The 24,593-nt window shown below is 43.2% G+C and overlaps 1 protein-coding gene across 7 annotated transcripts in view; it reads right to left on the minus strand.

The window, feature by feature from the left end:
• Positions 1 to 3,604: 3,604 nt before the first annotated feature.
• Positions 3,605 to 24,593, minus strand: part of LOC137376537 (muscarinic acetylcholine receptor M3-like) — a 356,458-nt gene continuing 335,469 nt past the window's right edge. For all 7 annotated transcript variants that reach the window (XM_068045280.1, XM_068045283.1, XM_068045284.1 and 4 more), the window contains one exon: positions 3,605 to 6,731. In XM_068045280.1, the coding sequence (XP_067901381.1) occupies positions 4,922 to 6,712 (1,791 nt within the window). In that variant the 5' untranslated portion in view covers positions 6,713 to 6,731 and the 3' untranslated portion in view covers positions 3,605 to 4,921. The remainder of the gene's footprint in view (positions 6,732 to 24,593) is intronic.

Here is a 24,593-nt window from a genome sequence, read left to right on the forward strand (position 1 = left end):
TTTGTGTCAGAAATAAAATCAGAATTTGGGACCCACTGGCCTTGTTATTTATTCAGGGCTGAGAAGAGAGCAGGTGAGGGGAAGGGGTGGAATTTCAGACTAGAAACTTGGAAGTCAGGGTTTCCTGGACGTCCTGCAGTAACTAACAGCAGGACATCTTTTAAATTTTATGAACAGCTTTCCCATTGGACAGTCAGCCAGATAAATAGGTGGGAAAGCAACTAGGGTGCCGATGCCAGGTAAGTTGGTGGGGGTAGGTTGTGGGTTGGCCAATCGTGGTGGGGGGGGGGGGGGGGGGGGGGTGGACAGTGTGGGATGTGGGCATGGTGGGGGGACAATATTGCGCAGCAGGCAGAACCAGACATTACGCAGTGGGGGTGTGGACCTCGAACAGGGGGCGCACACATCGTGCAGCAGGGGAGGGACAGGACAATATTAGTGTCTCTTCAATGCATGTCTCACAAAAATAGAATTCTCACCTGGTTCAGGAGCAAGGTGGTTAACTGGAGTGGGACCTCCAATAGGAACAAGGGTAGTTAGGTCTAAAGCTGGATTGGCGCTTTGACATCAAGTCGTGAAATGAAAGGTGATTAAATCAAGTCCCGTGCCTGGTTTTATGGGCCTAAAACAGGACTAACAACTATCAATTTAGCGGGGTGTTCAAACCACGGCTGAATTGGTCAGGGCCTTTTTATGGGTGGCCCTGGCAGTTGCCTGAAATAAGGCTCCGGCACTCATTTCTGACAGTTATTGGTAAATTTGTTTCTACAAGGCAAAGCTCATGATGGGGAAACCAGCAGGCATCTCCACATCTGAAGCAGTCTAACCAGCAGTTACTAAAGGACCCCCGGAGGCTGTTCAAAAAAGCATAAAAAACTTTGAAAATGTTTGTATTTTGTGGTGATGAAAGGAGCACTGGGAGAAAAATATTGCCCCCCCCCCCCCCAACTTTCTTATAGTTCCTTGGCTATGCTTTCAGACTCAATCTCTCCAGCAAATCCAGAGGTGAAACCTTAACCGGGAGGAAGGTTCGGGTGGGTGGGAGACCGAGCAAATACCAAACACGGCAGCTGACTGGGCGATTTTAACTTTCTGGCCTCATCTGCAACTGGTCAGCTCTCTTCCCAGAACTAAGAGGAAGCAGCAGCTGGCCAGCAGGTGAGAGTGGAGGCTTGAGTAGGAAGAAACCACTGACTGGCACTAAAGGAAGAACATATGTTCTTGGGGCTTTCGAGATGGTCTTTCGGAGGGAAGGTGGGAGCCCGGCACAAAGGAACCCTAAGATTCCCTTGTGGGGACCAGAGGAGCACTTCTGATCCTCCTGGCCCCACAAGGAACGTAAAATGATGTACAGTAAATGGCCTCTACTGGTCTTGAATCTGTTCTCAGTGACTTCACCTGGCAGGAAAGCTACAGTCGCCAAAGTTGGACCCCAATCTGAATATTTTGAGAAGGACCTTGCGAGCTTCAGGCCTTTGCTACTGCCTGTGTGAACAACAGGGTAAAATGAAATACAATGGGATTCAGGCAGGACATTCCCTGGTGTCCTGATCAATTGTAATGGTGGATAATGTTAAAATGGTTACACATTAATGTAGATTAGAAACTTTCAGAGCTCAAATTCCAGGGAAACTCTGCTCAGTACATCTCTGCAGCCTGACATCACACCTCATCAGCTGCCGAGTTCTTTCTTGGGAATCAGGCTCTGTGATTGTTCCAATATACGGTTCACTAGTAGAGGATAAACTCAGTTCAAACAGGAATCAGGCCTGTTCTATTTCTGCTGCGCTTAACACTGTCTTCCAGAATATGAAATGAGATTAAACATTTAGGAAGCTGGTTGAACTCTCAAAAGTATAAATTTGTCTCCATCCATATCACAGACTAATCCTTGAAGAACTGAAAGATCAGACCAATTTCTAATATAAGGGCAGTTTGATGCCAAGATTCATTATCTAAATGCATCTTAACCTCAGATTTAATACCCATTACTTTAGGAAGTAAATATAAAGCATATTGTTTTTGGGAAATGTCTTGCAATTTATACTTACCAACACGGGAAAGTACTGATTTTTTTTTTGTCTGTTGAGGATAAGAATGTAACTAAATCTCAAACCCAAAATATGAATTTGTCTTCATCTGTATCTCATGTATTGCCACTGTGATCTTTTGTGTTAATGTAATTTATTCTTTTACTTTGCCGATTTCTCTTTAATACGTATACACAGGAACAATTGATTCACAAAATGGATGAATTAACTTATGCCAGTGGACTTATAAAGAGTACTGAGATAGAGAAGTATCAGTGAGGAAGGTGTCGAGTGGATGGTTAAAAGACAGACTTATATCAGTGATGCTTATAAGGGACAGATTGTTCAGAGGATGTGTCACTGATGGATGGAGAATTTAACTTGTGTTACAATGTTATCAAGTCCAATAGAACATTATTTTTTAGAATACAGACATAAAACATTATTAGCTTAGCAACGGAGAATATCCCATGATAAATGACCCATATATGTAATATCAACAGGACACCTTACAGCGATTCACAAGATGTACTGTGGCAATTCACCAATCTTGATCACTATCAACATGAAAGGCAAGAACAGCAAGATGATGGGAATACCATGACCTCTAAGTTCCCACCCAAGGGACACACCTTCCCCACTCAGATCGTATACTGCCGTTCCTTCACTGGGTCAATGTCCAGGATTTCCCTACCTAACACCATTGAGGGAGCACCATCAACACAATGACTTACAACAATTCAAGATGGCCAACGTCACCTTCTCAAGGCAACTACAGACAATAATAAAGAAGGCTAATGGAATGCTGACCTTTATATCTAGAGGAATAGAATACAAGGTGGTAGATGTCATGCTTCAGCCATACAAAGCCCTGGTTAGTCCACACCTGGAGTACTGTAAGCAGTTCTGGACATCACGCCTTAGGGAGGCGATATTGGCCTTGGAGCATGTGCAGCATAGATTTACCAGAATGATACCTGAACTCCAAGTGTTAAATTACAAGGCGAGATCATAGTAGGAGTAGACAGAGAAAAGCTATTTACGTTGGTTGGGAAGTCTAGGACTAGGGGGAGTAGTCTAAAAATTAGAGCCAGATCTTTCAGGTGTGAAATTAGGGAACACTTCTACATACAAAGGTAGTAGCAGTTTGGAACGATCTTCCACAAATCACTATTGATCTTAGATCAATTGTAAATTTTAAATCTGAGATTGATACCAAAGGTAATAAGGGATATGGGACAAAGTCAGGTCGCAGATCAGCCATGATCTCAATGAATTGCGGAAGAGGCTTAAGGGGCTAAATGGCCTCCTCCTGTTCCTATGTTCCTCATAAACATGACCTTTCCAGGGTTGTCTGGTTTGTGAATTTTAAAAAAAAGGGATTTCGCATGAAACAGAGTTATTTGATTCTCCTTTAAGTGTTCTTATGGAGAAATGGGCATCTTTTCTCTTATATTACCTGTACAACTGACTAGTTCAGGAAAATTCCTACCCTACCACCACAAATATACAGTAATGGTGCAAAGAATTCTATAAAATTTTGCATGACTTTTATTGTTGCTATAAAACCAATTGATAGAACATTACATTAAATGAACACGTCAAGTTATAGAACCAAATTAAGCTACCAGTCTCAATTACTAAATTTTACAACATCATACAAAAAGATGGTTAAATTACAGTGGAGTTTTCTTTCATATTGACATTGAATTATGTTGCAAGTTATCATTTTTACAATACTATCCTTTGGGTCTGGCACTAAATATGAACACTAAAAAGTATATTTTGTATTTTTTCTAAAATCTTCTTAAACTTGTTGGAGCTAATATAATGTATCCAAAATTAAATCCAGGACCACATAACATTAATAACTGTTCGTTAAAAACAGAGTGAAACATATGCTGCACATTTAAGAGTACATGGCTCCATTTTTTTTTTTGCAGTGACAATAATTTAGACCCAGAATACTTTCTTTTGGTTGGAATACATAAAGTGAAACAAAGTAGATATACATCATATAAAATCGTCTTTCACAATTCTTGGTCTTCGACCGTCCTTTTTAAAAAAATTACGCCAGAGAATACAGATACTGCATAAAGTTCAAGGTGTTTGATGTCAAATTTTCCACTGTAGGATTTAAAACCTAGCTTTGCTACACCAAACAATTAGTAGTCCAGCAGTTGATGAAAGAGTGTCGGGCACTTCCCAACCAAGGGAGTTCAAATCCGAACTCCAATTGATGTTGGGTTAATTTTCATGAGTTTGTGATTGGCCTCCTATGTAGAACACATTTAGGCAGTGGAGAATATCACTTTTGTGGGTGTTAGGGGGAAGAGGAAGTATTTTTTTTAGCAGAACCAGTTCTGTCCCATTGAACTAAACCATATTGGAGCTAATCACAAAGCCCAAATACATAGCCCAACCCAAATGGTTTTATTTTCTAAACTGAAGGAGGATGTGTGGTATTATGGGGATTTAAGAAGAGTTTAAGGGCATTTGGTGGGAGGTGAGGGATAATGGGGGGACCCATCTGTGAAAATTGAAGTATGGCAATACTCTCGCGGGTTGAGATGCAAAATCCAGTATCTGTAGTTGCCGTAATGAGATTATAGCTTTAAGGACTTAAGTGTTATATTCATGTTAAATAAATATTAAGCAAAAGCATACATGAACTTTATATGAACAGAAAGACAAAATTATACAATTTAAATACACCAACACTAGTTTAAATACATGTACTGCTTTCTACATCATGTAAACACCATCTGACACATAATACAAAGCAGCGTATACTTCAGCCATGTGCTCACAACACTGATAGCCTGTATGCTCTTGACCAAAGCCGTTAATTGGCACCGAACAGAAACAATCACAATCTGATGAATATAGCTTCAGGAAGCCTCACATGGAATCCTTTTGTGGAAAACAACAGCTTGTCTCGATTGATACTGTTGCCTGCGCCTTTTTCTCTTTTCCCAGTGACAAAACAGTAACATTTTAAAAGTGTTTCTGAAGGTTTTGTTGCACAGTGCATAGCACATGGGGTTCACAGTGCTATTGACATAGCACAGCCAATAACCTAAGCGCCACAGTGCATCACGAATGCATTTGTCACAAAATGTGTTTACCAGTACCATTATGTTGTAAGGTGTCCATGTGATAATAAAGGCAAGCAAAATTGCGCTGAGTGTCTGTGCAGCCTTCTTTTCTTTTATAAGTGATAACCTTTTACGCTTTGTAATCTGAGTTCTCGTTTTCGAAGCAAATGCTTTAGCAACAGTGGCTTCTCTGAGAGACATAGATGTGGATGATTTTGCTAAAGATGCAATTCCTCCAGAAGTCTTTGAAGGATGGATTGATGGCATTGATTGAACAGGAAACTTGCCAAAATGCTGGTGAAAGTTATTGCCTTGCTCATCTGAGTCCTTGAACTGTTGTGATCTGTATTTTCTTTCCTTTGCATTAACATCCGCTTTGGCAAGTTCATCACTGCAAAGATTCATGTTGTCTACATCGGTGGATCTAGATAGGCTAGCAGCCGTTTTAAGCCCAGGTAGGTTTAACACAATGGAGTAAATTGCTCTTGTTTCTGATACCACATCATCCTCATCAGATGAATCGGAGTGATCCAAAGAACCACCACCATCATTGTTATTCCAACTATCACTGCTGCTTGCCTCGTGTTCACCCTCAATGTTGGCCTTCCATGTTTTTGAGGTGGGCCAAAAACGGCACCTTCGGAGCCTTTTATCTTTCATACCTGCCCGCTGCAGTTCATTGCTGCTGCAACTCCTGGAGCTGCCTGTTTGATGAACAAAGTGTGTGGTTTCCATGTCGCTGGTACAGGCCTGTAGAGCTGCCAGTTCTTTGGTGCGTTTCTCAGTTTCCTTGTAGATTCTCCAGTACAGGATTGTCATGATGGTGACAGGCAAATAAAATGCAGCAATGGCGGTACCAAAAGTAATTATTGGTTCAGATAAAAACTGTATGTAACATTCATTGGGTGGCACAGTTCTTTCCCCAACAAAATATTGCCAGAACAAAATGGCAGGGGCCCAGAGTATAAATGAGACTATCCAAGCCAGGCCAATCATTATTCCAGCTCTTTTGGGAGTTCGTTTAGCTCGATAAGTGAGTGGTCGTGTAATTGATAAATATCTGTCAAAACTTATAACTAGAAGATTCATGACAGAGGCATTGGAGGCAACATAGTCAATAGCAAGCCAAAGGTCACAAGCTACGTTACCTAAAGCCCATCTGTCCATTATGATGTACGTTGTGTACAGGTTCATCGAAATCACTCCTATTATCACATCTGCAAAGGCGAGACTTAGAAGAAAGTAATTGTTCACTGTTTTCAATTGTTTGTTCACCTTGAATGCAACCATAACAAGAATGTTTCCTATGATCGTCACCAAGGAGAGTATTCCTGTAAAGAAGGAAATCAAAACAACTTGCCAAACAGTGTGACCTCCAAGAGGGTCAGTTGTACTGTTACTTAAAACAGAGGCATTCGATTCCAGAGAGGATGCAGTAGAAAGTGCAGCAGATCTAAACAAGCCATTGGCACTTCCATCTACTGGCCTGTCACCAAGCGCCACTCTGCCTTGCGAGTCATCGTTCCAAGAGAAGCTGGAATTGAAAAACAAAGGGGAAGTTGTGCTGTTGTAGTCTGGGATCATTGTGGCTTTCTGGCATATTCTGCAAAACAAAAAGAAAAATAAAGCAAAATAAAGATTGGTTCTACACGAAAAAGAAACAGGATTCGTCAAAAAGGAACAGCAAGGCCTTATCCTTGAGCACTTGTGCTAAAATATCCGCTCCATACTGCCATATACACTTGTTTGTTATAGCTCTCTCTTGCACTTCAAATGCCACATTCACATTTCTAAGCCACACCTCAAAAACAAAATACAGAGAAACATAGGAACTCTCCAAGAACATTAAAGGACAGAAATTTGTTCACGTAGCGCAGCTTTTAGCAACACCATGTAGACTTACGTCGATTCCCCAGGGGCAGGCAACTATGCGGACTGCTACCTGTGTGGCTTGTGCGGGTCTCTCCATTGAAAGCACTGAAGAACGCCACTTAGGTAGTGCAGGTAGTGGCCTGCGGCTATGCCTGCTCCAGTGAATTGAATTAAGTCTGCTTAGTGTTACGAGAAGCAGCACTACACAAAAAGATTTATCCCCAAAATAACAGAACAAGAATGTCAGCATTCATTTAATTTACATTTATATGAACACAGTGTTTATATAATAGCAATTAAATTTAATAGCCTACTGGTGTCTACAAAATAGAGATTAAATTTAGCAGTTTACTTAGGACAGAATTTTCCCTCCGGGGGTGGGAAAGAGAGGCCTGAACCTGCCCCTGTGGGCAAAACAGTCACTCATTGTGATTTTCACAGTAGTGGCCATGTAATGACCAGAGGGCGGGCTCGCCATCCAATTAAGGATGGGGGGGCAGGCTCTCGAATCTGGAGGGCCAATCAAAGGTCTTGCAGCTTGAAAGGAGCAGCAGGCTGCAATAGTGGTTAAGTAAGGGAGAGGGCGCTTCAAGATGGAACCACCCCCAACACCCCCCCCCCCCGCTTACAGGGTGGCCTGCAGCTGCTCCGGCACTCAAGTGGGCAAGAGGGCCTCTAGCCTACCTGGAGTGCTGGCTCCCTGGCCTGCCGCTGGGAGGCCGTCTCCAGGCAGTTAAACTGGTTCTCGCCCATCCTAGTCGGTATCCTTCAATTGGCCTCAATAGGCTCTTAATGAACCCGTTCGGCTACTTGCCACATATGGGCAGGCATCCCTGCTGCCCCTGCCCCATCCTGCTTCTGCAAAAATGCCCCGGAGGTGCGATGGAGCCTGGGAACTGGCATGTCAACCAGCAGGGCTATTTTCAGCTGCTGCCTGCCTCTGTTGCTGGCCCTGGCAGGGGCTCAAAATCCTGGCCCTACACTTTAACAGAAGGGCAATGCATTGGACAGGATTGCTCCAGCTCTGCCGCTGTAGGTTTGCTGCAAGTAAACAGGGTTTTGCATCGTACTTTCAGCATACTATGGTAGCAAAGCAGGAGCAACTACCAGGAAATTCCTGTCAATTGTATTTTATACAATATACTGTCCCTTGGCATTGTTAAAAAAGTACATCCTCTGACGTACAATGATTATTGCTACAAGAAATTAGCAAGCGTATATAAAAAATTCCATGCCATCCTTCTGATTTCTTATCATAAATTTGGCAGAGATCAGAAAAAAAACCCAGAGAAATGGAATGAAGAGCATTTTCGCCACTTGCCCAAGCATTCCACGAAATTCCTGCCATAATTACATCAGGAAGTTGTGAAAACCCCAGCGAAATTCAGGGTTGGTATGCCTGGCATACACTTTGTTCATCATGTCACACTTTTGGTGTCACTTTGGCAACACACTTTAAAGTAAGCAAATTTCATCTTAATTTATTTAAAGTTTACATTCATAAAACAACAGCAAGTCACAAGTGCACAGATAAAGTGCTAATTAACACATAGCAACCCAGAGTAAAAAAACACCCAGTAAGAGAATTTCCACTTGAAAACAGATACCGATAAAAGACAGGGGAACCTGAACCAATCAAATTCACTGAGAATTTTGTAAAGTTGGTTTGAAATGCCATTGAAAACTTAAAGAAAAAAAGAAAGGGAATAGGGATAACCCTGGGAATTATAGACCAGTCAGTCTTACGTCGGTGGTGGGCAAATTACTGGAGAGGATTCTGAGAGACAGGATTTATGATTATTTGGAAAAGCATGGTTTGATTAGAGACAGTCAGCATGGCTTTGTAAGGGGCAGGTCATGCCTCACAAGCCTTATTGAATTCTTTGAAGATGTGACAAAACACATTGATGAAGGAAGTGCAGTGGATGTGGTGTATATGGATTTTAGCAAGGCGTTTGATAAGGTTCCCCATGGTAGGCTCATTCAGAAAGTAAGGAGGCATGGGATTCAGGGAAAGTTGGCTGTCTGGATACAAAATTGGCTGGCCCATAGAAGTCAGAGGGTGGTAGTAGATGGAAAGTATTCAGCATGGAGCTCGGTGACCAGTGGTGTTCCACAAGGATCTGTTCTGGGACCTCTGCTCTTTGTGATTTTTATAAATGACTTGGATGAGGAAGTGGAAGGCTGGGTTAGCAAGTTTGCCAATGACACAAAGGTTGCTGGAGTTGTGGATAGTGTGGAAGGCTGTTGTAGGTTGCAACGGGACATTGACAGGATGCAGAGCTGGGCTGAGAAGTGGCAGATGGAGTTCAACCTGGAAAAGTGTGAAGTGATTCATTTTGGAAGGTCGAATTTGAGTGCAGAATACAGGCTTAAAGACAGGATTCTTGGTAGTGTGGAGGAACAGAGGGATATTGGGGTCCATGTCCATAGATCACTCAAAGTTGCCACCCAAGTTGATAGGGTTGTTAAGAAGGCGTATGGTGTGTTGGCTTTCATTAACAGGGGGATTGAGTTTAAGAGCCGTGAGGTTATGCTTCAGCTCTATAAAGCCCTGGTTAGACCACACTTGGAATATTGTGTTCAGTTCTGGTCGCCTCATTATAGGAAGGATATGGAAGCTTTAGAGAGGGTGCAGAGGAGATTTACCAGGATGTTACTTGGACTGGAGGGCATGTCTTATGAAGAAAGGTTGGAGCGAAGAAGGATGAGAGGTGACTTGATAGAGGTGTACAAGATGATGAGAGGCATGGATAGAGTGGATAGCCAGAGACTTTTTCCCAGGATGGAAAGGGCTATTACCAGGGGGCATAATTTTAAGGTGATTGGAGGAAGGTTTAGGGGAGATGTCAGAGGTAGGTTCTTTATACAGAGAGTGGTGAGTGCACTGCCAGCGGTGGTAGTAGAAGCAGATACATTAGGGACATTTAAGCGACTCTTGGATAGGTACATGGAAAATAGTAGAATGAAGGGTATGTAGGTAGTTTGATCTTAGAGTAGGTTAAAGGGTCGGCACAACATCGTGGGCCGAAGGGCCTGTACTGTTCTATGTTCTATAAGAAACCTATAAACACAACACATTCTACATAAGGTTCTTAATTTTAAGCATATAATTGCCTGTACGATATTGTAAATCCAAGGAAACAAAACTCTGAAAAAGGCCTAATTCTTGTCACATGCCTCAATTTGCAGTACTTGGCTGAAGTTTGCATTGTCAAGTTGCCTTTTGCAAATGGTTTTTCTACAAATTTCCTCCTGATTGGCTGCTGTCCATGTCAATTATGGCAAGCCCAACCTGCTCTACAGGTTTTGGTTTTAGGAGAGAGACTTGTTGTTTTAAGACTTACCCCTTTGCAAACTTAAAGTTAAAAAAAACTTCCTTCTTCAGTCAATCTTTTAAAAATAATATAAGTACCTATTCAACTTTTTTTGATGCTATATTCCTGAAGTAGTAGTTTAGGTTGCATAGAATTTACAGCACAGAAACAAGCCATTTGTCCCATCTAGTCCTTGCCAGTGTTTATGCGCCACATGAGCCTCCTCCCACTGGCTTCATCTAACCCTATCAGCATAAACTTCTCCATATATAGGTTTGTTTACAACATGCTCAGTGCTCAACAAAATTGGAAGCTTCATATTCGATAACGAATTGTAAACAGTTCCTGCAACTGACTTAATATTGGAGGCTTCTGGCCTGGAGGATGAAAGTTACAAGCATTTGCAATCTGCATGGCTCCCTCATCAAACAACAAATTCTGATTATCCAGAGGACCTATTTACTTTATAAATGGACATTGTGTTCTTAAAGGCACATAGCAGAAAACTACAGTGTGCATTGCATGACACAGTACACCTTTGTAAGCAGTACACAGAAGATACGCTAAGGGGTAGGCAGTGGCGTAGTGGTATTATCACTGGACTAGTAACCCAGAGACCCAGTGTATTTCTCGGGGGACATGGGTTCGAATCCCACCACAGCAGAAGGTGGAATTTGAATTTAATTAATAAATCTGGAATTAAAAGCTAGTCTAATGATGGCCATGAAACCATTGTCGATTGTTGTAAAAACCCATCTGGTTCACTAATGTCCTTGAGGGAAGGAAATCTGCTGTCCTTACCTGGTCAGGCCTACATGTGACTCCAGACCCACAGCAATGTGGTTAACTCTTGCATGCCCACTGAAATGGCCTAGCAAGCCACTCAGTTGGACCTAACCGCTATGAAGTCAATAAAAAGGAATGAAACCGGACGGACCACCCGGCATCGACCGAGACACCGGAAACGACAATGGCAAATCCAGCCCTGTCAACCCTGCAATGTCCTCCTTACTAACATCTGGAGGCTTGTGCCAAAGTTGGGAGAGCTGTCCCACAGACTAGTCAAGCAACAGCCGAACATAGTCATACTCACGGAATCATACCTTACAGACAATGTCCCAGACTCTGCCACCACCATTCCCGGGTATGTCCTGTCCCACCGGCAGGACAGACCCACCAGAGGTGGTGGCACAGTGGTATACAGTAGGGAGGGAGTTGCTCTGGGAGTCCTCAACATCGACTCCGGACCCCATGAAGTCTCATGGCATCAGGTCAAACATGGGAAAGGTAACCTCCTATTGATTACCACCTACCGCCCTCCCTCAGCTGATGACTCAGTACTCCTCCATGTTGAACACCACTTGGAGGAAGCACTGAGGGTGGCAAGGGCACAAAATGTACTCTGGGTGGGGGACTTCAATGTCCATCACCAAGAGTGGCTCGGTAGCACCACGACTGACCGAGCTGGCCGAGTCCTGAAGGACATAGCTGCTAGACTGGGTCTGCGGCAGGTGGTGAGGGAACCAACACGAGGGAAAAACATACTTGACCTCGTCCTCATCAATCTGCCTGCCGCAGATGCTTCTGTCCATGACTGTATTGGTAGGAGTGACCACCGCACAGCCCATGTGGAGACGAAGTCCTGCCTTCACATTGAGGATACCGTCCATCGTGTTGTATGGCACTACCACCCTGCTAAATGGGATAGATTTCAACCAGATCTAGCAATGCAAAACTGGGCATCCATGAGGCGCTGTGGGCCATCAGCAGCAGCAGAATTGTACTCAACCACAATCTGTAACCTCATGGCCTGGCATATCCCCCACTCTACCATTACCATCAAGCCAGGAGACCAACCCTGGTTCAATGAAGAGTGCAGGAGGGAATGCCAGGAGCAGCACCAGGCATACCTCAAAATGAGGTGTCAACCTGGTGAAGCTACAACACAGGACTATCTGTGTGCCAAACTGCGCAGCAGCATGCGATAGACAGAGCTCAGTGATCCCATAACCAACGGATCAGATCTAAGCTCTCCAGTCCTGCCACATCCAGCCGTGAATGGTGCTGGACAATTAAACAACTAACTGGAGGAGGTGGCTCCACAAATATCGCCATCCTCAATGATGGGGGAGCCCAGCACATCAGTGCGAAAGATAAGGCTGAAGCATTTGCAACAATCTTCAGCCAGAAGTGCCGAGTTGATGATCCATCTCGACCTCCTCCTGAAGTCCCCAGCATCACAGATGCCAGACTTCAGCCAATTCGATTCACTCCGCGTGATATCAAGAAACGACTGGAGGCACTGGATACTGCAAAGGCTATGGGTCCTGACAATATTCCAGCAATAGTACTGAAGACCTGTGCTCCAGAACTTGCTGCACCCCTAGCCAAATTGTTCCAAAATAGCTACAACACTGGTATCTACCCGGCAATGTGGAAAATTGTCCAGGTATGTCCTGTACACAAAAAGCGGGAAAAGTCCAACCCGGCCAATTACCGCCCCATCAGTCTAGTCTCAATCATCAGTAAAGTGATGGAAGGTGTCATCAACAGTGCCATCAAGCCATACTTGCTTAGCAATAACCTGCTCAGTGATGCTCAGTTTGGGTTCTGACAGGGCCACTCAGCTCCTGACCTCATTACAGCCTTGGTTCAAACATGGACAAAAGAGCTGAACTCAAGAGGTGAGGTGAAAGTGAATGCCCTTGACATCAAGGCAGCATTTGACCGAGTGTGGCATCAAGGAGCCCTAGCAAAACTGAGGTCAATGGGAATCAGGCGGAAAACTCTCCGCTGGTTGGAGTCATACCTAGCGCAAAGGAAGATGGTTGTGGTTGTTGGAGGTCAATCATTTGAGCTCCAGGAGATCACTGCAGGAGTTCCTCCGGGTAGTGTCCTAGGCCCAGCCATCCTTCCTTCCTTCAATCATAAGGTCAGAAGTGGGGATGTTCGCTGATGATTGCACAATGTTCAGCACCATTCACGACTCCTCTTATACTGAAGCAGTCCATGTAGAAATGCAGCAAGACCTGGATAATATCCAGGCTTGGGCAGATAAGTGGCAAGTAACATTCGCACCACACAAGTGCCAGGCAATGACCATCTCCAACAAGAGAGATTCTAATCATCTCCCCTTGACATTCAACGGCATTAACATCGCTGAATCCCCCACTAACAGCATCCTAGGGGCTACCATTGACCAGAAACTGAACTGGAGTAGCCATATAAATACCGTGGCTACAAGAGCAGGTCAGAAGTTAGGAATCCTGAGGCGAGTAACTCACCTCCTGATTCCCCAAAGCCTGTCCACCATATACAAGGCACAAGTTAGGAGTGTGATGGAATACTCTCCACTTGCCTGGATGGGTGCAGCTCCAACAACACTCAAGAAGCTCGACACCATCCAGGACAAAGCAGCCCGCTTGATTGGCACCCCATCTACAAACATTCACTCCCTCCACCACCGACGCACAGTGGCAGCAGTGTGTACCATCTACAAGATGCACTGCAGCAATGCACCAAGGCTCCTTAGACAGCACCTTCCAAACCCGTGACCTCTAGTAACTAGAAGGACAAGGGCAGCAAATGCATGGGAACACCACCACCTGCAAGTTCCCCTCCAAGTCACACACCATCCTGACTTTGAACTATATCGCCGTTCCTTCACTGTCGCTGGGTCAAAATCCTGGAACTCCCTTCCTAACAGCACTGTGGGTATACCTACCTCACATGGACTGCAGCGGTTCAAGAAGGCAGCTCACCACCACCTTCTCAAGGGCAATTAGGAATGGGCAATAAATGCTGGCCTAGCCAGCGACACCCACATCCCTGAATGAATGAAAAAAAAATAAATATACAAAACATCTCACAGATATAAAAATGGGAAGCAATTCAGTATGTAGTGTTGTCCTTCCAACTGGAGCCAGCACCTGCATGATATTTCTGAAGCTGGTTTATTTAGGAGCGCAGACTCAATTTTCATCGTCTCTGCTGCTATATATTTTTTTTAGTAGTGCAGTAGAAGAGAAACCGGCAACCCAGAAACTTGTAGCAAGTGTGTAAAATAGTGGCCTTGAGTGGAAAGGCAGTTTTCAAAATCAAAGAAAATTTCAACAGCAATGAAAACTCAGGAATAGAATTTGATGCTAACCTCGAACCTGGTTTCAAATTCAGGTGAGAAAGAGGATTCTTAGCCACCTGTTCCTGACAACTGTAAAATTCTTAAATATATGTTAACATTCAAATAATTTACCTGCGTGCGTGGGGAGATACATTTAGCAGAAGTGCTCAAAGCCAAGGCCACAAAAATGAATAAACTCCACCCACAAATCGATTAAGGAGATCAGAAAATGTTCAACTCCCCATCTTAATTACAGAAAGGTGATGACTTGTCAAAAGGCTTCTTGTGCATGGGTTACCACAATGGCTGTTTTAATCTCATAATTAGCAAAATAACTAGGATGATGGTATGGACTCATTGGGCTGAACTCTTACAACTGCACAGTGGCGCAGTGGTTAGCACCGCAGCCTCACAGCTCCAGCGACCCGGGTTCAATTCTGGGTACTGCCTGTGTGGAGTTTGCAAGTTCTCCCTGTGTCTGCGTGGGTTTCCTCCGGGTGCTCTGGTTTCCTCCCACATGCCAAAGACTTGCAGGTTGATAGGTAAATTGGCCATTAGCAATTGCTCCTAGTATAGGTAGGTGGTAGGGAAATATAGGGACAGGTGGGGATGTGGTAGGAATATGGAATTAGTGTAGGATTAGTATAAATGGGTGGTTGATGGTCGGCACAGACTCGGTGGGCCGAAGGGCCTGTTTCAGTGCTGTATCTCTAAACTAAAACTAAACTCCCTCTGCTACGGGGGTTGTGGCCGCAGGGCCTGGAAAATATTTAAAGGAGAGCTCTGCCACAGGCCCTGACGCTGGGAAGGCCCTGCCCCATTTTATCAGCAGCGGCAAGGCCTTGTGGCAGCCCACCGCAGCACGGTGAAAAAAACATCATTAACATATGCAAATAAATGATAATTAAAGAATAAGTACTTACCTTGTTGCGATGGCTGTCCCAAGCTGATATTCCGACTGGTTGCCGGAAGTCCCGCGCCTTCGGATCTCTGTTTGAAGATCCGAGGCATAACACTTGTGGTGGGGGGGGGGGAAGACTGAAATTTTCAGGGCGGTGGTGGGGGAGTGGGGAAAACTTCAAAACTTCTACTATTGGCTGAGGGGATGGTGGGAAGGGGTTGAAGGGCAAAGGTAACAAAGCTCGGGGGGAAAGTTCAGGATGGGAAGAGAATTTTGTTTGCTATCGATAAGACAACAGATAAAGTGTTTGGTCATGGCGGGGGGTGGGGGGTTGCTAGGAGATGGGCGTTGATGTTTTATTAAATTTATAAATGTTACTGTTCCCTCCATGTCACTTTAAAATTTAAATTACCAGTAAGGGTTTGAAGCCCTTTAAAAACCGAGCTGGCACCTGCGTGGTGGTGCTGGATGCCGTTGCTAGGGACGGAGAGCCTGCCCCCTTTACATCATCGGGGGCGGGTGTTCTTCCTCCTCCAGGCTAATGAGCTGCCGAGCAAAATATCGTGGCAACTCCACGGCACATGTCTCGCATGTTTGCCGCGCCATCTTGGAAGATCACCGCCCATTATTTCAGTTGGAAAGTGAATATGAGTTTAGACATCCCGCAAACTGGCTCGTCTGGCTTAATACACATTCTTCAATATCAGCAACCTGTGGCTTTCTAAAATGAAGATGCACTTCGTTTTAAAATGCAACCCATGAACATATCACAAGTGCAAAATCTTTTCTAAGATTGCCACATTTCGGAATTGTCCAGATTCTGGAAGCAGGGATCAATTCAATGGTAGGATCAAAGACCAGACAGAATGAGGATGAAAGCAGATCTGGCTATTATAGCATAAGACGGATTTGAAACAGCAATAATAGGTGAAGGAAACCCAGGAATGCCCAAGGAACAGGTAATAGGTGCTTCAGGTTTGACTTGAAGTACCATTATGCGATGAATTGCCCAAAGCAGAGAGGCATGGTCCTCGAAATGACAACTGATGAAGAGAATTCTGAGCAACAGAATGAAAATAATCACAAATCAGATCAATTTATACTCGTCAAAAGGAGTTTTAGTCCTATGAAGAATGTGTTAGTCGCAGACTCATTTAACTGTTGTTACGGAACCGTATTTATTTTCTCCTCAGATTAAAACAGTGTGCCTTTAAGACTCTGTTAAAAACAGTGTACCTTTAAGACAGGGAGAGAAGTTTTGGAATTCTGAGGCACATTATGTCACAGCTGCAGTTGTTACCTTGGCGACAGCAGGAGAGAGAGGTCACATGATGTACTGTAACAATTTAACTGTGTGTAAAAACTGGCTGAAACCAGTTTTGAGACATTCCAGTGAAGTGGGCTACTGAAGAAAAGAGCTGTCTATTTCTCTCAGCAAAAATTCACAAGGAGCTACAGGCCATATTAATTGCCTAAGGAGGAAAAACCCTTTGAAGAGACCATTTGTATTGCTGGAGTAAAGTTTCGACAGAGAGTGTCGGTTTTTAAAATCCAAGTGGACCCATTGCTATACTCCTTGTTTAAAGAACAGTTTGATGCCTCTTGCAGCCGAAGTGCTTTGAATGCCTATCAAGAACAGACTGTCTCATCAAATCTGCGTGAATACTTCGAGAGGCACTTGATTATTTTTACACGAGGTTACCTCACCCATCAGGAAGTAACCCACAAAGACTTACTTATTTATTATTCTGAAGAAACCGCTTTTTAAAAAAAAACACTTTTAAAATTGGTTAACTGTTAGTTTTGAGTGTATGTGTGTGAATGGGGGAGTTAGGTTAAAATAAGAAGTTATAAGGTCTTTAGACATAGGTTTATCTTAATAGTGTTTAAGATTTAGTTTTTTAATGAACAGTTAGTTTGTTGTTGTCTAAAGATACTTGGTTTGGTCTGCTTTATTCTGGGGGTTACTAGAGTGTTTAATTTGGCTGTTTTTCCAATTGGGTGGAAAACATTAATAATATGCTCTGACCTGTGGAGTGATGGGACTGAATTGACAGTGCATTACTCCCGCCTCTGTCATAACACTGTGCATTGCTGGATAGTACTTGCACTTCAATGATGTACGGAACAGATTGGTTAAAATTTTATCTTGATTCACTAAGTCAAAGGATGCCTGCAAGTGTGACATGAAGGCCCTAAACAACAACTATCACACCTGGGAGTCACTAGCTCACGAAAGAGGGAAATGGCAGCACCTCTTGTGGACTGAATTGCACCACCACGATGACGAGTGGCTACAGCCGCTTGGCAACAGGTGCCAACACTGAAAGCAACAACCTTAAACATCACTTGGCAGCTTCATGTGCGGCGCTTGTGGCAGAACCTGCCTCTCAAGGACTGGCCTCCACAGCCATCAGTAAAGATGCACCATATGAAGGCATCCCATTTAAATGTATAGTTTGCTGCATGCCCATCATCTCTCATAGATGGAAGGATGCCAACACCAAAAACTAAGCCGTAAGGATCAACACAAGGTTAAGGAATATAAAAGTACTACTTACTTTAGATTTGGTGATGAAAACACATTGGGGTCCCTAAATAGTATTGTAATACCATGTAAAATAGCTGGAGTAAGCAGTTTTATAGGTACTGATGTAGACTCTAGTGAGATATGTATGCTGTTGAATAACCCTTCTTTGAAAATGGCACAAATGAATCTTGACATAGAACATGATAAGGCAATTATTTTTGGAAAGTCAGTGAATCTGCAGTTTACTCAGTCAGGGCATTATTGTATCCTCTTAGCAAAACCTGATGCTTGTTATGTTAGATAAGTATTAATGGCATCAGGTGATAAGAATCAGAGAGACAAAAAGCAAATTGCCTTAACATTACATAGACAAATTGTGCACCGTACTTGTTAAAGGTTAAACATCCAGCTGAACGGTGGTTCATGAAGAGTATATGAGGCTAATAGAAGAGATTAGTGAGAAGTGTGAATTGGTAAAAATTAACGGAGGACGCCGCCACCTCCTATTGCAAGTCTTCTATTGGCAAGTGATTTTAACAAAGTAGTTGTTATGGATCTAAAGGTATGGGATAAAGTCAGAAATATTTTCATTCTATGTTTTGTAGACCTGGTGACCAGATTTAGTCTTTCTACAATAATACACGGTTAGGACAAAAGGGTAATTATAGATAAAATCATGGAGAAATGGATAGGGACTAGACTTGGGGCAGCAACGAAGTTTCTGATTGATAATGGAGGGAATTTTGCCAATGACGCATCCAGAGACATGTATGAAAACATGAACGTCATAGTCATGAATCTGCAGATGAAATTCCTTTCAGCAATGGACTCTGTAAAAGGAATCATTTGGTGATTGATGAAATGCTGCATAAAGTTTTAGCTGATCAACCAAGCTGCAAGTTGACAACTCCCCTGGTATGGCTGATTCATGCAGTAAATTCGCTCCAGATGGTTGAGGGTATAGTCCTTATCAATTAGTCTATGGGCCAAATCTCAAATTACCACCTGTGCTGTGTGATAATCCTGCTGCTCTAGAAGGTACTACAATTAGTTCCTTTTTTTCTGCACATTTGTATGCCTTACAAGCAGGGAGATGGGCTTTCATCAAAGTTGAGGTCTTGGAGAAGATTTGGAGAGCTCTGCGGCATCTTATAAGACCATCTGAGACAGAATTTAATGGAGGAGATTTGGTGTATTATAAAAGGGAGGGTCATAGGGAATGGAAAGATCCTGGTAAGGTAATAGATCTGTTAAGGTTCATTCCTCATGATTATTTGGAATTAATTACAAAATCTCAGACTCTGAGCAGCTGATCGAAGTAAACGAGGCACCTTGTACCTCAAGTGCTCATGTGTTTTGTGATGAAGGCCCTGAGGAACAGAATATGGTCGTTCAAGGGCAAGATAGTAGTATTGTGAGTGATCGCGACACACAGGATAGAGCTATCACATCCGAAGGCCAATTGTCTAGAGTGGATACTTGGTGACGTATATTCCAGAGGAGTCTAGTGAATGGAGGGATGCAACAATTATGGGCTGTGCAGGAAAAGCTGCTGGCAAGTTTAAACATTGGTTGAATGTTTAGAGGTTGGACAAGAAGCTAGGTTCATGGACTGGCAGAATGGGGAGAAAGAGTGGAGTGTAAAAAAGCACAGGCCTTGTATTGAATGTGGGCCTGCAAGTGACTCTTGTGTCAGCAAATGATCATGTGCTGGAGAAAAAGCCTCTAATAATGCAAGAATAGGCGCAACAGACAGAAAAGTGAAAGTAGAGGCCACAACTTGAATAGATTATGCAATGAAATAAAGGCCACAGAACAGTCCTGGGACAGAACTAGAAGCAGAAGTCCTCATGATCGTGAAGTTATGGTGGTTGCCAATAAACGTGAGATGAACTAATAGAGGCAAAGCAAAGGGAATTAGATACTTGGAGAGATTCTGAGGTATCAGATAAGGAACAACCAGCTTTGTCACATTCGTGAATTTGTACTAAAATAGCACTTCCAGATGAGACTTAAGAGGCTCAAGCAAGGCTAGTTGCTAGGAATATTGAAGAGCAACTGGGCAATATATATGTTAGCATGCACTCTCCCACAGCTGGAAAAGTAACCTTGGAAATCTTTTTAGCTCTCTTGATCACAAATTCATGGGAGTGTAGATCAATCAACATAAAAACTGCAGTTCTGCAGGACAATACTTTTAGGAGACAAGTGTTTCTGAAACCGTCCAAAAGAGGCAACCACTGCAGAAGGAAAACTATGGAAACTAAACAAATGTGCCGATGGCCTGAATGATGCTTCCAGCAGGTGGTACCTTTTGGTGAGATCTGTTTTACTGAAAACTGGTTGTGTTCAACTGAAAGCAAATCCTACAATGTTTTATTGGTATCATAAAGGAAAACTTTCAGGCATCTTCAATAATGGATGTTGATGATTTCTTATGGGGTAGTACTGTGGAATTTGGGAAATGTGTTATTTAAAAGGTTAGAGTAGAATTTAAAATTTGAGGCAAGCAGAGTATGTCTGGAATAACTTTAATGCAACAATCCATTTAGAGCATGTTACTCCCATCCTGTTAGTCACACTAGCTCTTCACAGAAAGATGATGTTATATCTAAAGAAGAGATAGCAATTGCGAAGCGTGATTGGTCAGTTGAACTGGATAGGCACTCAGACTGGACGAGATGCTAGCCTTGATGTGTTGGAGTTAAGGACTATGATGAAACATCCTAAATTCGAGAATGTTTTAAGGGAAAATAAAACATTAAAAAGAATTAAATCTGGAGAAAGGTGTATTTAAGTTCCTAGCTGACCCAAAGAACAGGGAACTAGTCATTTGTAGTGATGTTTCACATGCTAACTTCTTGATGGGCATTGGAGTGCAGCTGGTTTCATAATATATCTTATTGGTGAAAATGGGAAATGTTGGCTTTTAGCTGAGGGAGCAAAGAAAATAAAAAGTGTTGTTAAACGTACTTTGGTTGTTGAAATACTGGCTCTTTTGTCAAATATTTTAAGTGAGATTTTCTACAATGGGCACATTGGAGATGGTATGCTTATTTATTTTTTATTCATTCATGGGATTTGGGCGTTGCTGGCCAGGCCAGCATTTATTGCCCATCCCTAATTACCCTTGAGAAGGTGGTGGTGAGCTGCCTTCTTGAACCACTGCAGTCCATTTGAGGTAGGTGCACCCACAGTTCTGTTAGGAAGGGATTTCCAGGATTTTGACCCAGCGACAGTGAAGGCATGGCTATATAGTTCCAAGTCAGGATGGGTGTGCGACTTGGAGAGGAACTTGCAGGTGATGGTGTTCCCATACATTTGCTGCCCTTGTCCTTCTAGTTGGTAGAGGTCGCGGGTTTGGAAGGTGCTGTCTGAGGATCCTTGGTGCATTGCTGCAGTGCATCTTGTAGATGGTACACGCTGCTGCCACTGTGCGTCGGTGGGGGAGGGAGTAAATGTTTGTAGATGGGGTGCCAATCAAGCGGGCTGCTTTGTCCTGGATGGTGTCGAGCTTCTTGAGTGTTGTTGGAGCTGCACCCATCCACGCAAGTGGAGAGTATTCCATCACACTCCTGACTTGTGCCTAGTAGATGGTGGACAGGCTTTGGGGAGTCAGGAGGTCAGTTACTTGCCACAGGATTCCCAGCCTCTGACCTGCTCTTGTAGCCATTGTATTTATTTGGCTACTCTAGTTCAGTTTCTGGTCAATGGTAGCCCCTAGGATGTAGAAAGTGGGGGATTCAGCGATGGTAATGCCATTGAATGTCAAGGGGAGGTGGTTAGATTCTCTCTTGTTGGAGATGGTCATTGCCTGGCACTTGTGTGGCACGAATGTTACTTGCCACTTACCAGCCCAAGCCTAGATATTGTCCAGGTCTTGCTGCATTTCTACACGGACTGCTTCAGTATTTGAGGAGTCACGAATGGTGCTGAACATTGTGCAATCATCAGCGAACATCCCCATTTCTGATCTTATGATTGAAGGAAGGTCATTGATGAAGTAGCTGAAGATGGTTGGGCCTAGGACACTACCCTGAGGAACTCCTGTAGTGATGTCCTGGAGCTCAGATGATTGACCTCCAACAACCACAACCACCTTCCTTTGCGCTAGGTATGACTCCAACCAGCGGAGGGTTTTCCCCGATTCCCATTGACCTCAGTTTTGCTAGGGCTCCTTGATGCCATACTCGGTCAAATACTGCCTTGATGTCAAGGGCAGTCACTCTCACCTCACCTCTTGAATTCAACTCTTTTGTCCATGTTTGAATCAAGGCTGTAATGAGGTCAGGAGCTGAGTGGCCCTGGCGGAACCCAAACTGAGTGTCACTGAGCAGGTTATTGCTAAGCAAGTGCCGCTTGATGGCACTGTTGATGACACCTTCCATCACTTTACTGATGATTGAGAGTAGGCTGATGGGGCAGTAATTGGCCGGGTTGGACTTGTCCTGCTTTTTGTCTACAGGACATACCTGGGCAATTTTCCACATTGCAGGATAGATGCCAGTGTTGTAGCTGTACTGGAACAGCTTGGCTAGGGGTGCGGCAAGTTCTGGAGCACAGGTCTTCAGTACTACTGCCAGAATATTGTCAGGACCCATAGCCTTTGCAGTATCCAGTGCCTTCAGTCATTTCTTGATGTCACGCGGAGTGAATCGAATTGGCTGAAGTCTGACATCTGTGATGCTGGGGACCTCAGGAGGAGACCGAGATGGATCATCAACTCGGCACTTCTGGCTGAAGATTGTTGCAAATACTTCAGCCTTATCTTTCACACTGATGTGCTAGTCTCCCCCATCATTGAGGATGAGGATATTTGTGGAGCCTCCTTCTCCAGTTAGTTGTTTAATTGTCCACCACCATTTATGGCTGGATGTGGCAGGACTGCAGAGCTTAGATCTGATCCGTTGGTAATGGGATCGCTTACTCTGTCTATCGCATGCTGCTTATGCAGTTTGGCATGCAGATAGTCCTATTGATTGTTATTATTGAATGTTATGAAGATAATTGTACATTATGGGATAATGTACATCCTAGGAAAAGTGTGAGTGAGAAAAGGTCACAGATTGACCTTGTTGTCTTGAAACAAATGCTGGAGAGAAAGAAAATCTCTAAAATTAAATGGGTGGAGGCATGTCATCAACTGTCTGATTATATGTCCATTTTCTTTTGAAAAACAAAGAAATTGTTAGGGGTCCTAGAGGAGAGGCGTCTCGCATTGTGATGCTTTGTACAGAATATGGAGCTTCTTGATTTAATTTGTTTTGAAATTTTGGTTGTACATATTACTCTATTTTTTATTTAAAGAGAGAACTGAAGCTGATAATTGTATATTCATTATGTTTACTAGTCAGCATTAGCTGGTGATTTGCTCGAATCTCTATAAATAGACAGAAACTGTGGTTGTTGGGTTAGGAGATGGATGAGTGTAATGTGTAACTCTGCAAATAAATATAAAAATGTGAAATGATTGGCTCCAGCTTTATCCTTCACTAACTGGCTTTCTGGAGTAAACTACAGAGTGAGGGGGGATCTCATAGAACCTATTAAATTCTAACAGGACTTGACAGAGTAGATGCAGGAAGGATGTTCCCGATGGTGGGGGAGTCCAGAACCAGGGGTCATAGTCTAAGGATACTGGGTAACTTTTCAGGACTGAGATGAGGAGAAATTAGTTTACCCAGAGAGTGGTGAGCCTGTAGAATTTGCTACCACAGAAAGCAATTGAGGCCAAAACATTGTATATTTTCAAGAAGGAGTTAGATATAGCTCTAGAGGCGAAAGGAATCAAAGGATATGGGGAGAAAGTGGGAACAGGTTACTGAGTTAGATGATCAGCCATGATCATAATGAATGGTGGAGCAGGCTTGAAGGGCCAAATGGCCTACTCCTGCTCCTATTTTCTATGCTTCTATGTTTACATGTTCTACAGGAAAGATCTATAAAAGAGAAAGGGGAATGCAGAGCTGAAAAGAATAGTGAGTGGAGAAAAATACTTTAAAAAGTCAGAGAGAGAATAAAATGAGCCTGGAAAACGATGGAGCTGAGAAAGGATAAAACTTGGAACGTAATTTACTAAACAGCATGGTAAATTGGTCCATAAGTAACAACATTGATAAACCATTTTAACTGTGTGACATGAACCTGTAAAGCACTGAGTGCAGGGCAAACAAATATTAATTTGTTTGTGAGGCTGGGAAGTAGGTAGCTCGTATCATTCAGTTAATTCCACTGCTTCCTATTAATCCCTTAATTTAACTTCCATGTGATGGGGAATTTCATGTGATCTCTGGAACATTTCTTTATTAGTACTACACCCTGCAGAAAATCAAAAGTTTGAGTCAAAAATTCCTTTTGGAAACATCTCCACTCAGTTGATGGCACTCAACACGCATGCAAATATTTTAGCTCACAAAGACATCTCATTAAATACTCCTTGCCCTCCAAATGATATATCACATAGAGAGCCCAATTTACAGTGTGCGATTTACACAACTGGTCCCACTTGCTACTATTTTGCCATCATTTCACACAATACATATCAAGCCACTAACTTACTTGTAACTTAGAATTCTCAATGCTTATTGTGCTTTTTCCTCAATCTGTGGACTGCCCTTTATTTTGAAGGGATTGCTAAGTTTATGGCAACTGTTGTTGATTTTATCTAAGTTGTACAATAACTAATGTTTCTTGCTCTATGGCAGTGAGGCCTGTACAACGTATGT

Source organism: Heterodontus francisci, chromosome 13, assembly GCF_036365525.1.
Source record: "Heterodontus francisci isolate sHetFra1 chromosome 13, sHetFra1.hap1, whole genome shotgun sequence".
NCBI classification, from domain to species: domain Eukaryota; kingdom Metazoa; phylum Chordata; class Chondrichthyes; order Heterodontiformes; family Heterodontidae; genus Heterodontus; species Heterodontus francisci.